General features: G+C 32.6%; 2 protein-coding genes across 3 annotated transcripts; both read left to right on the top strand.

The window, feature by feature from the left end:
• Window positions 1–137: 137 nt before the first annotated feature.
• Window positions 138–6,171, top strand: LOC117115216 (probable cation-transporting ATPase C1672.11c). Its single transcript, XM_033258918.1, has 7 exons — window positions 138–231; window positions 1,150–1,222; window positions 1,929–2,079; window positions 3,830–3,978; window positions 4,770–4,858; window positions 5,147–5,236; window positions 5,390–6,171. Exons 1-7 carry the CDS (start codon window positions 169–171, stop codon window positions 5,516–5,518), a joined length of 744 nt encoding a protein of 247 aa, XP_033114809.1. The 5' UTR covers window positions 138–168; the 3' UTR covers window positions 5,519–6,171.
• A 2,221-nt stretch (window positions 6,172–8,392) lies between these two features.
• Window positions 8,393–16,742, top strand: LOC117115231. 2 transcript variants are annotated; one of them, XM_033258943.1, is made up of 9 exons: window positions 8,393–8,457; window positions 9,810–9,879; window positions 10,121–10,651; window positions 11,087–11,134; window positions 11,766–11,825; window positions 12,719–13,108; window positions 13,545–13,940; window positions 14,381–14,437; window positions 14,832–16,742. In XM_033258943.1, the coding sequence occupies exons 2-9, from the start codon at window positions 9,861–9,863 to the stop codon at window positions 15,842–15,844; spliced, it is 2,514 nt and encodes an 837-aa protein (XP_033114834.1). In that variant the 5' UTR covers window positions 8,393–8,457; window positions 9,810–9,860; the 3' UTR covers window positions 15,845–16,742. The 2 variants fall into 2 exon arrangements, with proteins under 2 accessions (XP_033114834.1, XP_033114832.1); XM_033258941.1 differs by having other exon boundaries at window positions 8,399–8,520.
• The last annotated feature ends 248 nt before the right edge of the window (window positions 16,743–16,990 follow it).

Genomic DNA, 16,990 nt, shown 5'->3' on the forward strand with positions numbered 1-16,990 from the left:
CCTGCCTCCACCCATCCCATTTTTTAATTTTCAAAAATGTATGATTGGTAGTCAAAAGTTGATCGTAAAAAATCATTAGCACTTTCTAAAACTGCTCGAAGATAAGTTAAGTGTTTTTTTTGTTTTGTCAACAGAGAAGGAAGGGCTGCCCTAACTACCTCGTTCGGAATGTTCAAATACATGGCGTTGTATAGTATGATTCAATTTGTTACTGCTATGATGCTGAACACTGTAAGTATTTCATAGTATTTAAAAAGCAAGGCAAGCAGCTTAACTCAATGTCAGCTAATCTGGTGGTAGCCACTGTGTGTGCGCTGAACAGTGGAGATCTCTAAGTCCCCGGTTCAATTCCCATCGCCGCCTCTCCTTGTGTTTCAGCTGGAGGGCTGAAATAGCGCATTGTCTTTCAGATGAGAAGTTTAAGCCGTTGGTCCCGTGTGCATATATGGCTCATGTGCACGTTAAAGAACGCAGTACACTGTTCTGAAAAGAGTAGGTGATTGTCTCCCGGTGTACTGCCAAATCGCCACCAGAAGGACCCCACTGGAAATAAGTCTTCTTCTAGACTTTCGTGGGTTATCCATGGTGCTTACACCGAATAAATCCAATCCAATCGCTTGATATAAATACAACAAATACCCCTATCAAGAGTACACCATCGGGATCAAAAAAGTGGTTTCCATTACCCGAGTTACCCATATTTAGGGGACAATAAATCGAAACGTGAACTAAAGATGGGTTTTGGTACGCTAGCCATATTATGTACGTGTGTCTTCTGAAAGAGAATGCCACCATGAACAGGATAGTGATTAAGTTCGGTGTATGCGCATAACTAAATTAATAAAATAAAATAAATAACTAAAACGTGATGATTTATATTTTCAGTTTAACTGAAATGAGTTAAGTACTGTATATAAATAAGCTATTTTTTCAATTGAAATAAAGTACATTTATACAAAATGCAAAATCAATAAAAATGTGATGAAAACAACATACGATATATTCCTAATTAGCTAAGAACACAAGCAAGTACGATTGTCGATTTCTTATTTCACAGAGAAAAATTACATTAGTATGGACGTGTAATGTGTTGTATTATTCTTCTTATTATCATCATCAGTATTTTTCTACCTTTTTTTCTTCTTGCAGTTTGGGTCTTACTTAGGTGATATTCATTTTTTATACATTGACATTGTTCTCTGCACGTCTGTTGTCGTTTTCAGTAAGTCATTTAGTTATATGATATATATATATATATATATATATATGTATATATGTATATGTATATATATGTATATATATATATGTGTTGTCGTTTTCAGTAAGTCATTTAGTTATATGATATATATATATGTATATATATATGTATATATAGATTAAAAGGCAAAATACTGAAAAACAACAATGCTGTGGGAAACAATGGCTGGATCTCAGTAGAGATACAAAAATGATAAGCAACAGCTAAAAAGTAAACGTAAGTAAACAGCCAGAAATAGAACCAGAGCTTTCGGACAACACTAGTCCTTACTCCTGTCTCTTATACACATCTAGATGTGTATAAGAGACAGATATAGGCCTATTTATAAACAAATTGCTGTGCAAAAGTCAAGGAACGTATCGTCTTAAAATCCACAAGAGATACAAAGGTTAAAGTCGTTCATGTTAATTTTGTTTCCTTAAGGTCTAAAGGAGGCCTAGTACGCCAGATCAAGAAGATGCATGTGTATGTATGTATGTATAAATCAAGAGTAAGGAAAAGGAGTCGATTTCCGCAACCGGGATTCGAACAACTGGGCCACTGTCATTCGTTGGAAATTCAAATCAGATTTGAGGTAAAAAAAATTGCAGAATAATTGTTACCATAAAATTGTTTACAAAACCAAAGTAAATTATGCTAAAATGTTCTGTCTTCTTGTCTTGTTACATAGTGGGTCGGAACAAACCGTTTAACCGCATTTCAATGCGCAAGCCTATTACACATCTGATGTCGGTTCCTATTGTCTTTAGTTTCACTAGTCAAACGGTTGTACAAGCAATATTCCAAACTAGTTGTTACTTCATCCTCATTTTACAACCTTGGTAAGTAACACTAACATTTTTTTTATTGACCCCTACTTTTTTTTTAAAGTAAGATTCAATTGGTGCTTCCCTTTATTCATCTGCGTTTTTAAATTTTTTTGTTGTTTTTTTTGTTGTTTTTTTTGTTTTGTAAAATGAATAACCCATTTATATAGGTTTATTATAGATGATATCCAAAGTGAGTTAGTTTGTTAAAATTCATAAGGTAAAATTTAACAATTTTTCCATCCTCATTACGAATTTTAAATTCAAGTTTTAGTTTATATTTAAAGTTTTATAATTTTCTCCGGAAGTGTTGGGTGACGCCACACTAGCGCTATCAAGCCTCAGAATTCTAACATCAAATACGTCAAAGTCTCACGAAATCCCGCCTTTTGGCTGCGGTGAAAAGCAAGAATATGTGTATTAGACCCCGTAAATGTGAAAAATTAGCGGTTTGCAACATTGAATGTTAGAGGAATTAGATCGCATTTAAAGCAGAAAGACCTAGCCCTGGATCTAGAGCGATACAATGTGCAGATACTCGGCGTACAGGAAACACACCTGCAAGGCACAGGTGTCATCGACTTGCCTTGTAGTGGGAATCTCAAATACGAACTTTTCTACACGGGATCGGACAACAACTCACACCATGGAGTCGGTATTGCTATAGAGAAGGGTTTGTGTGCTAAATTTAAAGGTTTTTCTGATAGAACGTGTATGGCTACTTTTAGGATTGATGAGAAAGCAAACAAGCCAAGGTATGTTCCTTTTATCTCAACTTATGCACACACACTTAAGGTGAGCGAAAATCAGCCGGTACTAAGGGAACAATACTATGACGAGCTCGAAAGCATAATAAATAGTGTTAGTAGTAGAAGCTTATTAATCATTGCGGGGGATATGAACGCCAAGACCGGGTCGGGGTACCATAATGGTTTTTCGCTTTGTATAGGTAAATATGGTAAAGGCGAGCTCAGCCTGCCAGAATCAAACCGCACAATGATAGGAATGGTACGCCACGTAGAAACCCTTATAGAAATCAAGTGGACTACATAATGGTTAGGAAAAAGAATGTAAATTGTTATCACAAATTCTAGATCCTATAGTGGTATTAACGTTGAAACCGACCACAGATTAGTAAAAACACAGTTTAGGCTGCAATATGTTAAGATGAAACCCAAAAAGGCGAGCCGAGTATTAGATGTAATGAAACTTACCGATACTACTAACCAGGAAAAATACAAAGCTAGAATAACACAAAAACTAGACACTCATAAGTTAAGCAACACTGACATACTTAAAAAGTGGGGACATGTTGCGCACCTGTCTCTTATACACATCTAGATGTGTATAAGAGACAGCATCCAACTTAAGCAAACTTCAAATCATTCAAAAGAAGGCTATCAGGATTATATCTGGCGTTCCACCATGGTCTCATTCCTCTTCTTTATTTTCTAATCTCAATTTTCTTAAACTCGCTGACATTAATTCCCTTCAGCAAGGTCTTTTTATGTACTCCTCCTACCATGGTCTCTTACCTTGTCACTTCTGTAACACTTTTAAATCCAATTATTCCTTTCACAATTACAGCACACGTAACTGCGCTAATATCCGTATACCCAACCATAGAACCAATCAGCTTTTATGGCGCCGTGCACTATTCAATATGAAGTATGAAATAAATTAATTTAAAATATATTTTATTGCATCATAGATTTTATCAATAATTATTTCAAATAGAAACTCTTCTATATTTTTGTTGTTGAAGGTTTGTGCCTCTTGAACCAGATACATCTTCAAAGAATATTCTGTGTTTTGAAACGACAACACTCGTGATTTATTCCTTCTTCCAATATATTATAATGGCGTTCCTATTTACCCCTGGAAAGCCATTCCGTACACCCATGTATAAGAATAGTAAGTACACGTTGGTGTTTCTGTTAATGTTGCAAGAGACAACTATGATGCTATACATTCTTACATTCACTCTTTCCAATAATGTTTTCTGCTTAAAAAGTAATTTCACTGATAGTATTTATACATTAGTATTTTGTCGTCTGATGACAGAGATGCTCAACAATAACTGTGTCATTTTAATCTTCATGAAAAATAATACTATAATTTGAAAGAACTGCATAGGCCTTAATAATTAAGGTGATGGTTGTGTTGATGATAGAATTAATAAAACTTGTACATTACAGATAATACAACGTTTTTATAATGTGGTAGTTATAATGTATGTTTAAAAAGTAACAATTCCACTGTTGATAGTTATAGTATTTTGTCGTTTGATGTATGCCCAAATGTGCTTAACAATCACTGTGCCGTTTCAATGTTCATGAAAATAATACTGTAATTTGAAAGAATCGCATAGGCCTTAATGATTACGGTGATGGTGGTAATAATGCTGACGATAAAGATAACAAAACTGGAAAAATACAGATAATAGGAAGTTTTATATAACATAGTTGTTATTATAGTAATTAGACCTACATAGCTTGATATTAGCATATTAGTTAACATTATATGAGCAGCAAAACAAAATGCACCACTTACACAACCTACCACTTTACATAACCTTAACAATTACGATTGTGTACACGACATATGTCATTAAGTAATAATACATTATTGAAAAGCTATGATTATCTTCGTATATTGGAAACGTGTAAAGTATAACAAACTCATTTGTTTCATTATTGTTTTAGAACCCTACACTATATCTTTCATCGTACTGACGTTATTTACTTTGATGTTGTTATTTGTACCACCAGAGCCTATCAATAAGTTCTTTGAGGTATGCCAAGAGTCATTATTTTACGTAAACATAGTACTGTAAGCGTTTGCTAAAAGCATGATGTGCCTAACAATGTGTTTTGGTACTCTCCACGATGAACGGCATATTTTCGGACGTATGAGTATTCTCCGACTTTTATGACAAAACACATGTAGATCTTTAAAGGAAAACATATCCAGCAATGTGGTTGTACAGTGGTTGAACTTGTAGCCACATAGCCTGGACGTCGTGTGTGAATATGACGTCACTGCAATCATGAGAAAGTAATTATTTTCTTTTCGTTTTTAGTTTGTTGAGTTGCCGAGTCCAAAAAAAGTATTTCAGATGGAGTTGGTAGCGTTGCTCCTAACCAACATATTAGTATCTGCCTTCATTGAAGTAAGTAGGCTACACCCCACATTATATTGGTAAACAGTCATTTACAACTTCATCCACCATATTTTAATTATTCAAGTCCCAAAATGATTTTGACCTTGTATAATTAACAATATCATTGACTAACAAACGGCATTATTATCTTTATTTTTTTAGCATTGTGTAGTTACCAATAACAGAATAATGAACTTAGTAGCGTGTCGATGTTTGAGGAAGAAAACCAAAACCGAGGACCAGGATGCATATAGACTGACCGAGATTAATATTGATAGACAAACATTTTGAGATACTAAAACAAAAGTTTCGTCTGACACCCTGATGATATTTATAGAATTTTTAGATTGTTGTCGGTGTTTACATTTGAATTATGTATATTTCAGCAGCAACGTGGTGTCGAATGCAAGACACTGCTTTCCCAAAGGTTATGGTTTTTATTAACTAACTGGCCACTGTGGCTTCGTTGGGAATTCAAATGCAGTTGTAAGAAACTACTTTCATTTATATATGCGCAATTTTTTTTATTAATTAACGCACAACGAATAACAGATGTAAGGAACATTTTCTTCAGCATTTTAAACGACAAGGCATATCTGAGATCTTTTTAAACTTCATGTAACATGTAAGGGAATAAACTATAAATCGGGAAAAAGTATGTTATGTATAGGCCTATATATATATACATATATATATATATATATATTATATACAGTATATATATATCGTTTATATATATATATAATATATCGTTTGAATAGTATTTAGTGTTTCTAAAGTTAAAATAATACTGACTATTTATTACCCGATTAGCATTATTAAATATAGTCCTAATCTTTCTTTTCTGCATTTTGTGTTTATAGGCTCCTACCTTATTCTGTTATCTTTTAAGTAGTCTGATAACAACCTGAGTATAAATAAAGTACAAAGTGTCAAGCAACGCATATATTATAATTCGTTTTTTATGCATATCAAAACAAACAGCAGGCCCGTAACCAGCTTTCGTAATGGAGAGGATATTTTTTAAATCTGACTGGAAGTTTTGGTGTCCAGGGGTTCTCTCGAAAAATTTTGAAAACCATGACCGCCACCTTTAATTCAAAATGCTTTTCTGATTCCTTTCAAAGGAATTACAATTTTCGTTAATTAAAACTGGATCGATTTGATATGATATGTGCAAATATTGAAGAATCGGCAGTAGGATATACCATGCAATATTGTTAGTAGATCAATGAGTAGTCTACAGACAGGATCATATCACATACATCATCATCATCTTCCTTTACTGTGCACAACGTCGTCGTTGGAGTATAGTCGCACATAAAAACTACAATGTTGGCTAAATATCATTTAGACCTAAGTATTCAAGGCAATTTAAGTACAATAATACTGGGAGTTTTAAATTACAATGAGCATAACCAAATTAAAAACCATTTATGCACAGTAGCAGCCTTTATTATTTATAAAACATGGTTATTAGCTGACACAGTACATGAGAAAACCAAACCGATATACAGTAGAACCCCTATTAAGGGACATCCTCGGGACCCAAAATAAGTGTCCATTTAATAGGGGTTTCCCCTGAATAGGGGTACCCTTGTACCACTCTTCAAGAGACACTGGCTGAAAATGTGAAATTGTCCCGTTAATTATCCCTTTAATAGGGATAATTGTTTTTGGCGTGAGAAAAAGTCCTGTTGTGACAGGAATTGAACCCAGGACCTTAGGATCAGAAGGCAAGCACCTTAACCACTGAGCTATTCAACTCCACTCCAATGATGATGACATAGATTAAATGATTACATAGATGTTTGAAAAAACGGGGAAACCAAACATTAGAGAAGGTCAGCATTCTAAAACCAAAGCCTTTGAAAGGTCCAAAAATCAATAACACATATGTATTTGATTCGAAAGATCGGATCATCTTTGACAATCTCAAAGACGGCATGTGGGTTTAATATTTTATATATTTAGTTCTATTTAATTCTTATGTTTCCATTCAGCGTTGGACCAACAGTTGTATAAATACGTGAACCACTAAAACATTATTATTAAATATTACCATACAATTTACAATAAGAATGCCAATAATTAATACCGTACATGGTAGAAGCGTCCTCGTCGCGGGTCTGGTTAACGCTAATTCCACCACCAACACACCTGCGGACAAATGACAAGATTAAGAAATAACTTTAAAATACGTCAAAAGGCTACATTACATTAAAATTAAAACAAAGTAATTAACAAAGACATGCCTACGTTACGGTACCCGGTACTCTGAATGTTCGTGTAGCCTACGGTATCTCCTTAGGCCCTATTTCTTTGGATAATAACATAAAACATTAAGAAATGCATAATATGTGACGACAAATTAATATAATTATTAAGATTTAATTCATAACATTAAAAGGGTTTACAAAAGTGACTCGGTTTATGGGCCGAATTGGTGAAGGGCCGAGTTGACAAGGACCGAGTTGGTGTGTGGGCCAAGTTGAATAAGGGCCGAGTCAATCGATAGACGCTGCAGCGTGTTCTTTATGTACAGCGCCATATAAATGCTCGATGTGTTCATTCGGGTCTGATGGCACCTCATATTTCAAGCAGTTTGTGTTACACAATTGTTTACGTCTCTGAAGTTGTATAATTATGAGAATCATGAAGAAGATGATTCTGAGAGCAACACTGAGCTACCGGTATTGTTTTAAGTACTGCAACAATAACGCTCAAAGGCGAATTTAGAAAGTTTAGATAAAAAGAAAAAAAGGTTTTCATAAGTTTGTATACACACCGGTTTGTGTTATACCTAACTAATGTAACTTTTATTGTAATTAAAGCGAGCCACGGATTTGCCACATACAAATTCGATAACAGGAGACCCTTAAAATTATTGCTATAAAATTAATTATAAGAACAAAAACAGTAAATGATTAACATTCTTCTGTGTATACCATTTAATTTCTTCAATTTCAAATAAAATGACCGCAAATTTTCGTGTAATTTTTGTATTTTAAATGAATATTATATATCCACTATTATTTTCTAATCAGATAAGTAAAATCTAGTCGAATTTTGGCCGATATGAAAAAAGTTTGGCCGAATTTGGCCGTGAGATGGCGTGTGTTTGGCCGTGAAGCATGTCGACTATCTGGCAACCTTATAAACAAAGAAAGGGGAATCCCCATACCAGCCATTACCATTATTAGAGCAGAGGGAGTGTTTTGAAGGCTAAAGTGGGTTTGAAAAATAGATCTAAATTAATATCAAATTGAGCAGAGAGAGTGTTGAAGGCCAAAGTGGGTTTGGTTATAGATCTAAATTAATATCAGATTTATAAAGTATTTGTGTAGCTTTTACGTAGTGTGCAGTTTTAGTTTAGGCCAGGTAGGTCGGATTAGCCTAGGGCTAGCCCAGGCTAGGCCAGGCATAGTCTAGGACTAGAAGGAATAGAAGCCCCTGTGTAAGGCCTAGGCTACACCCTCTAGATTATGTCTGGGTGCCTAGGCATAGCACAGTACGTATTACTAAATAAAATTTGATCTTAGAATTTCTTTTAAAATATATTTCTGATTTTTATTATTTTTATTATTTTTATAAAGTATTATTAAAAAAGTATCTCTAGGAATAGACCACCATCCGAAGAAATATGACAAAAATGATTTAAAACATTGAATAAAAATAGAAAAAAGAGGAATTTCTTATATATATTTTTTTTGTCGATTCCTAATACATATAACCATGGACCTATTACTATGCCATATGTGAATTTCATTCAGCAGCTTTCATATTTTTGGCACACCAAAAATAAATATAACTAGTATACTAATTTTCAATGCATTTCGATATACTGTACTCAAAGAAAGTTGTGCCTAGGCCTACATTGCCTACCAGGGTATTGTGCCGCCAACAGTTTAGCTATTCATTTTTGTATAATTAATAACAAATATGAATTCATTATTTTTTACATAGTTTTAACCTTAACACCACCAATATATTTTTTTTAATTTTTAAAATTGGTGCATAATATTTACTGATTTTAGATCTGGTGTAATCTATTTGTTTTGTATTTTTTTTAATGAAAGCATTGGAACTCGAATTTCATGTGAAATGAGTTAAGTGCACAATGACTATAAACTTGATCTTTTATATTTTATGTATTTCACAGATAAATTTTTGGTTGAAAAATATTTCCTTCAGCAATCCCACTGTGTGGATAATCAGTTTGTTCACCATGGTGCCCAACATTTTAGCTGCTGAGTGCCTAACATTTCATCAACTCAGTTGTGTATTTCAGTTTCTCAATGACAATTTGTCAGGGAGAAAAATAAATGAATATGTATTTTTTACAGATTATGGGACTCAAAACATAAAATCCCTAAATTGTTGGAACTTCCAAGGGCTTTGCCCCTGGACTCCCTCCAAGTGGTTTTGGGTGGCCTCTGGCCATTGAGGACATCAACCTTTACCTCCCATTGGTCAAGACATAATATATTTTTTGAGGAGGGACTTAATGCATCTTCTGATCAATTATTTGACATAGTAATATCTTCAATGATTTGATTGTGTGTTATCTTTGTTCATACAGGATTAGATGAAGAAAAAAGAAAATAAGGACAAATAGAACTGAACTAACAACATGGCCACTAGATATTTTGGTATGATAGTGACAGTGCATTACTGCTATATTCAATGTATTTTATTGAAAGCAAACTTAAATAAATGATCAGCTCTCTGACTTGCCTTTGCATTATTTATTATTCTTAATCTTATTTCTGCCTTCTTTAGTTGTGTATCAGTTACGACACCTAATGAATAACTGGGAAATAGTACTTGTTTCGATTATTTTGTTTTTAAATACTGTACTAGAGACTTTTCCATTAACATTGTTTTTCTTAGGAATATCTGACGAAGACTTCAGGCAATTGTTGGTGAAAGTGTCTGAATGGTATGATGCTCGTGGGTACATCAACATGCTGAAAGTGTTGTACAGGGACCATGTGACTGAGGTCTCTCAGTTACAAAATGCTTCTCAGACGATGACATTGCTGCATTTGCTTTATGATTCTGGTGATCTGTGTCCAACTGATCTGACTCTCCTGTATGAAAGCATCAAGGCAACTCAAAAATATGGTTTGATACAAGAAATAAAAGCCCTGATACCATCATGTCCAAACATCAGAGAAGTTGTAATTTCAAAATTTACACCTTACCGACAAAAGCTGATGAAGCTTGGATTTAGACTAGTCCAAACTGACGTAGGAAAAATCAGTGCACTTTATAATAATCCAGTAAAGGCTTATGCAGATAGCTGGAGTCTGATAAATGATCTGGAACACAGGATGATAATTTGTGAAAAAAATATGAAAAATTTCATCAAAAAGTTAGAGAAAAATAATTTCCATCAAGCAGTCGCTGCTCTACGTGAAGGTTTGTATATAATGAAAGGTTTTAAATTATTTAATTAATTTTACTCCTTTTAGGTTCTATTTTTATTTTATTTTATTTATGTCTCTCACAAAACATTCAAATAAAAAAACATACAAACAAATGCAATAAAAATTGATGGGCATAGAATGAACAAAGTACTGTAATTTCTGCTTAGACCTAAATACCTCTGAATTTTTTCCTAACCTGACCACCAACTTTAAAACTTAAATGGATGAATGTTTTTCTGTTTGCCCACCTGTTGGTTTGGATTATCTTGGTAGGTTTTTTGACGCCCTGTTTTCTTAAAGGGCCAGTGGTACGCTTAGGGGTTCATCACTCTTCCTCACAGAGGCGTCTACCATGTTTGGCATGAAGTGTTGCTGTATACAAATACATAACTTACCTTTGTTCATTATTGTTGATATTTTTGTTCAGATATTGGAAATGCGCCCCAAGAAGATCAAGCACCCAAAGAATGTACAGGTATGTGGTTTTTTTTACATGGTTTATTCAGTTACTTCTGGAATGGACAATTGGAGTTTTTGAAATACAATTGAAATACAAACAAAATACATACATTGTAATGTTTCTATCAATGCATGTCATTCCTATTGAAACAATTGATTGTGAAATATTATGAAATAATGTTAATATAATTTGTTTAGATAAATATAGCATTTGCTCAATGCTGATATGTGTATTTGATATGAAAATTTGATCAATAATACAGTACATTGATAAGATATTTATGAAAGAATTCATATTCAACACATGGTAAATTTAGAAAGATTTTATTCAAACAACATTTAAAAATTACTGATAATTTTACAAAGGCGACACAGCATAGTTTTAATGTAGAAAAATAAAGCACGGAATTAATTATCTTAATGATTATCATTCTATATTTATTATTACATTTTGTTATGATAATTCATTACATAAAAATGTTTATGTACAAGCTCACGTGTCCTTGGGTGAACGCTGGGCTTTTTTCATATCATCTTGTCCTCTGTCATGTAGTCAATGTTTTTGGCTGTATTGTTGCTGTGCATATCCAAATATATTAAAATGATAATAATCCAACTTTGTTCATATCATTCATTTGTTTGTTTAGAATATGGAAATGCACCTCCAAAAAATAAACGAAAAAGAAAAGATCAGGCACCCACAGAAGGTATGAAATATTTTAAAATTTTCACATTTCTGGAATGAACAATTGGAGAAGAAATGACAAATAACTACATATCCAGTCTTTAAATTAATACAAAAATTTGGTGTAAAATATTATATATAAAAAACAATGTTAATATAATATTTGAGTTAAGTACAGCATTTGCTTGATACATAGATCTTTTTTTCAGAACAATGACTACTTTACTATGATTTAAGATTATTTACCTAATGGAAAATATATTTTTTGGCAAAGGTAGTACAAATTCACATGAAATGATTCAAATATTTTCTTTATTACAGCGAATAAATTGGTTATTACAACTGTATCAATATGCATTGAAAATTATTCAAAATATAAATACAGAAATACAGGATACATTCAAAATGAATAATACTGTACACTGTAGGAAAGTACATTTTGGGCTTCTAGTACAGGAAAATATTTTTTAGGGACCCTCTTCATTATCCTAATTATCCTGCTAGCAATCACTGTCTAGTTTATCTATTATGCCAATATTTAAAATTACAATCTTAGAGAAACATTGTAAGAATCTTGGTCCAACTACTGAGGTTATCATGGATCCTCAAATGGCAGAAATGATATTTGTTCTTCTGCACTATAGTCTTTCTTGTGTTTCAATGTAATCTTTAGGATTATTGTTTCTGTTTTTTCTTTGACCCATTTTGTGACATTGTAGTAAAGAGACTAGTTTGTGCAATACAGTAAGCTAAGTTCTTGTGTATTACTAATATCAATTCAATGAATTGTACAAATGTTCATAATATTAATTCTTATTTTAGCTGAAATGATTTGCTTTGCCTTATTCCTCATTAAAGTTAATATTACTTTACTATAACTTTTGAATTGCCAAATACCCTTTGTTTTTCTTTCAGAGTATGATTTCTACATCATAAGTGAAGACATGGAATGGGAAAAAAGAATGTTGTACGAACTCCAAAAGAAGATGCCTGGAGTAAAATGTCTGAGTAGAAAGGACTGGAAATATGGAAAGTTTAAAATTGACAATTTGGTGAGTCCAGTTAAAAGATGCAAGCGGGTTGTAGTGGGGTTCACATCAGGAATGGCAGCTGGCAATCTGGAGTTTGTTGCTGTAACTGCTGTTCAACAGATGTTGGATGACAATTCTCTGGATCAGGGAAAACTTATTCCAGTGAGGATAACAGAAGATGCCATGATACCAGTCTATCTGGAAACAATAACAGTAGCCAATGGTTGGGAAGAAGATTTTTATGACAGGCTGTTGAATGCATTAACTGAACAAGGTACGGTATAAGCACTACTTTGATTTTGTTATTGGCAAAAATTATGATTTCTCCTTAACTTAGAAACTGAGACCTACTGTAGGTAAAATAGTATAGCAGCAAGAGTAGGACTTAAATATGTTGGTTAAATATAGTCAGAAACTGATTTGCTACAGCATATATCTTTTCATTGCAGTAAGCAATTTAAAATTGAAATTTATATAACATGTAATGCATGTCATAGCTGGATTAAGAAGAATTTTGAAATACAGAGGTCATGAAGGATGAAGTCACATTTTTGAAATCTGTTTTAGAATGGAAATTTGAAATTTTGGTCATAAATACTGTACATGCTGCTTACCCATTTCTATACCCCTTCAACCTTGAATTGTTGGTTTAGTAAACTTGCATTAAAATAGTAATTTTTATGACGACAGTTTGTATTTATTTTTAACAGAGATTAAAGTTGTGCTTAGGTGTAATGAGTCAATGGAAGCTGGACACAGCCTCAGACCAGATGATCCCATGAGCTCAAGTAATGAACCAAAGGAAAAAGTTCAAAATCAGCCTATTGATATTCCTTTCAAATCGAATAAAGTTTTGGAACATTTTAGACATCTCGGCATTTCAAGAGTTGATGGTGTCACATCTGAGCCTTCATCCCTCTGTCTCCTCACAAATGATCCTAAAGTGTTGACCAAGCTTTGGAGCGAGTATCAGAATGGTAGATTGATGGAAGACCTGCGAAAAATCTTATCAATAGACAATTATCAAGGAGATCTTTCACAGATGTGGTCACTGTACATTGACAAAACAAAATACACTGAGGCTCTTCAGAACATGGAGAGTAAAGGTATACCTTTCTTATCTATGTTATCTGATTTTTCTCTTTTAAAAGAAGCTGACTAATTATAAATAGAACAGAGATATAATTATGAAGATTCATACGTAATGGTTTCTGAATAAAATAAACAGTTTTAAAAGCTTCTACACTTTAAAATTTTTCGCCTTTAGTGGTTTTAGTTATTGTGTTCCTCTGGTGTGGATATTTATAAAATAATACTATTTTCTATGTGTATTAAAATGTAAAATAGTAAAATATTAATTTTATTAGCGAGATGAGAAGGAAAGAATGTCACATGTAGAAGTTATTAAAAAATTATTAAGAAATTATATAAAATAAATGGTATTTTATATAATTTACAAAACATAGTTTATATTTTAATAAAATATCCTATTTTTTATGTTTATTATAATGCAACACATCAACTAAAATATTAATTTGTTTATTAGATAAAGAAGATGGACCAGCTGCAAAAATACCAAATGTAGGCAGGCCATTCGACCAAGGTACATTATTTTTTGTTGTTTTCTAGGCAAATTATTATTGCTGAGAATGTTTGTAAATAGTTTGTGTTTGTGTATAATTTATTTAATTGCCTATGGATTACTTGGTTAAATGGTAATACTTTATAAAGGGTGGAGTGGAGCTGTAGTTGTGTAGTGAAGATGCTTCCCTTTAAATTAAAGAGAGAAAAATTTGACATGGGAGGTGGAGCATGGTTTAAGTTCCATTTTGCCATTGTTGAGAATATTTTATGCCAAGCGATGAGAAAGAAACAATGTCTATGTCATTTGGAAAAATTGTTCCCCCCCCCAATTTTTGTATGTTGTTTTCTTTCGTATGTTAATGTTGTACAGTGCAAATTAAATTGATTACAATTTTCACTTCTTGTTCTTACAGATGAAAAGATGTACAGTGTTGATAACAATTTATTACCTCTAAATGTAGTAAAGAGGAAAAAAGAAATTGAGTTACCACAATCCTGTACTGTTCTTGACTTAAGCAATTTCATAAAGAATGTTCAACAGAAGGGTATTTCATTGACATGTACTACATTTATTGCTAGAAGTGTTAACCTTTCATCAATCACAGGGAAAACCTTATTCACTTTATTCAAAATTGCTCCTAATTTAATTGAACTAGAACTAATTGGATGTAATTTGTCAAGTAATATTGTTGATGATTTGATTAGTAGATATCTGGATGATGGCAGTTGTGTCCTAAAATCTCTTACTCTTTCTATCAATGACCTCAGTAACATTGACACAAAACGGTTAAGTACATTTGCCAGCACACTTAATACGTTGAAGCTGGATCGATGTAAAGTGCCAGCTGTTTTTTTTAAAGAATTAGTGAGTAATTCTTTAGAGAAATTAAGATTTTTTTTTGTCATAAATAATGACTTTAGTGACATAAAAGGGACAACATTGTGTTCTCTGTTTAAAGCTGCTCCTTTCCTTGATCATCTTGACTTCCAATCTATTAACTTAAGTAGTAAAATTGTCAATGAAATGGTTGAAGAGTGTTGGGACAGCAAAATGACCTTGTCTTTAATATATTTTAATATCAGCAAAAATGACTTACATGAAGTTAAAGGTTGCAATTTAGATAAATTACTGAAAATGAGTCCTGTACTATTTGGGCTTGAAATGGAGGAGTGTAAGTTAACAGGTAACATTGTGAATGAGATGGTCATCCAAAATGAGCAACATAACCGCCTTGTTGAGTTGAATCTTAGTTTAAATAATCTTCACGACATAGATGTAAACTTTTTTGCAAGTATCAGTTGTAAATTTCCAAAAATAAGAATTTTTAATATATCAAATTGTGAATTAAATGATAACAAGTTGGATGCAATGATGAAATGTAAGGGGGCAGATGCAGTGTTGAAAGAGGGTGTTTTACAACTGTAATATTTCCTAAATTGAGATCCATGAATAATAGTACATTTTGATCCATGGAGTTGGAACATTTCAGTCACATTTAACAAGACCAGACGAATAATTATGTTTGTTATTTACAGAACATATATAGGAGTAAGATATCTGAAGATCCACTGATTAATATCAGATAAGATAGTACATACTACAAGTATCGAAATGCACGCCATCTTGCCGGCATTCAATATTTCGACGCATATAATATGTGTGTTATGTATAGATACACACATTGTATATATTTCAGATTATTTGTTCATTTAAAGATTAAATTATAGTAAGTTAACTATAAGTTAATTATAGTTAAATCCATTTGTTTATTCAAAACTAAATAATATTCTTTTTTAACTATATAGCAGTTCAATTTTATTATTCAGTTTTATTGTTTCAACAAAAATTCACATACCAATTACTTTTTGAATAACTTTTATTATGTTTACTATTAATGTATGTTGATATCGCACTTGTACCTAAATTTATGTGCATTTTCTTTTTATATTATTGATTGTTTTTATGTTTCTATATACTGTATTTTATGCATCAAGGCCCTTAATTTCAAGTGAACCATGTTGTACACATTGACAAATAATATATCTTGTATATTGATATGACAACCTGGGAACACCAATCAAATAGTTTATAATAACTGCCGCTCTAGAATAAGAGCCTATCTCAAATCATATGAGAAATAAATTAATCAGCCTTTGTTGATCAAGTACCGCACTGAGACTTTTGAAAGTGTAGGAGATTGTGGTCAATTACATTTTATGCATGTAAATAGATGTGTATTATAATAGACAGAGTAGTTTTTTGTAGTTTTAGGCATAATGATTTCTTGTGCAGTAAGTTTTCAAATAAAATTTGAAAAGTAGTATCGCTGTGTCTTGCCTAAGAATTTTTTTTTTGTAGAGTGTTTTATAGTAACGCGACAGTGTAGATAATGGAATGATGTTAGACTGATGGTGTATGAATCATATGACTGAGTGTATTTGCAGATACAAGGCGCTATAGCATCCAACATAACCCCATTAAATCCAACAAGTAAAAGCCCATCACCAACCCAAAACAGACAATTGTGCAACGATTCATTAGGATTGCAGGGCGGATCTATAAATGTTCTGA

The sequence above is a fragment of the Anneissia japonica genome, unplaced genomic scaffold, assembly GCF_011630105.1.
Source record: "Anneissia japonica isolate Jap-2015-1 unplaced genomic scaffold, ASM1163010v1 scaffold288291_len444093_cov181, whole genome shotgun sequence".
Lineage (NCBI taxonomy): Eukaryota > Metazoa > Echinodermata > Crinoidea > Comatulida > Comatulidae > Anneissia > Anneissia japonica.

Bases quoted from the DNA above. Each gene is read 5' to 3' on its own strand.
- LOC117115231 (XM_033258943.1), top strand. The intron at 10,652-11,086 runs GTTTGTATATAA...ATTTTTGTTCAG, and splicing joins AGTCGCTGCTCTACGTGAAG to ATATTGGAAATGCGCCCCAA. The intron at 13,109-13,544 runs GTACGGTATAAG...TATTTTTAACAG, and splicing joins GAATGCATTAACTGAACAAG to AGATTAAAGTTGTGCTTAGG.
- LOC117115216 (XM_033258918.1), top strand. From the start codon at position 169: ATGTTCAAATACATGGCGTTGTATAGTATGATTCAATTTGTTACTGCT. The intron at 3,979-4,769 runs GTAAGTACACGT...TTATTGTTTTAG, and splicing joins TACACCCATGTATAAGAATA to AACCCTACACTATATCTTTC. The intron at 4,859-5,146 runs GTATGCCAAGAG...TTTCGTTTTTAG, and splicing joins CTATCAATAAGTTCTTTGAG to TTTGTTGAGTTGCCGAGTCC.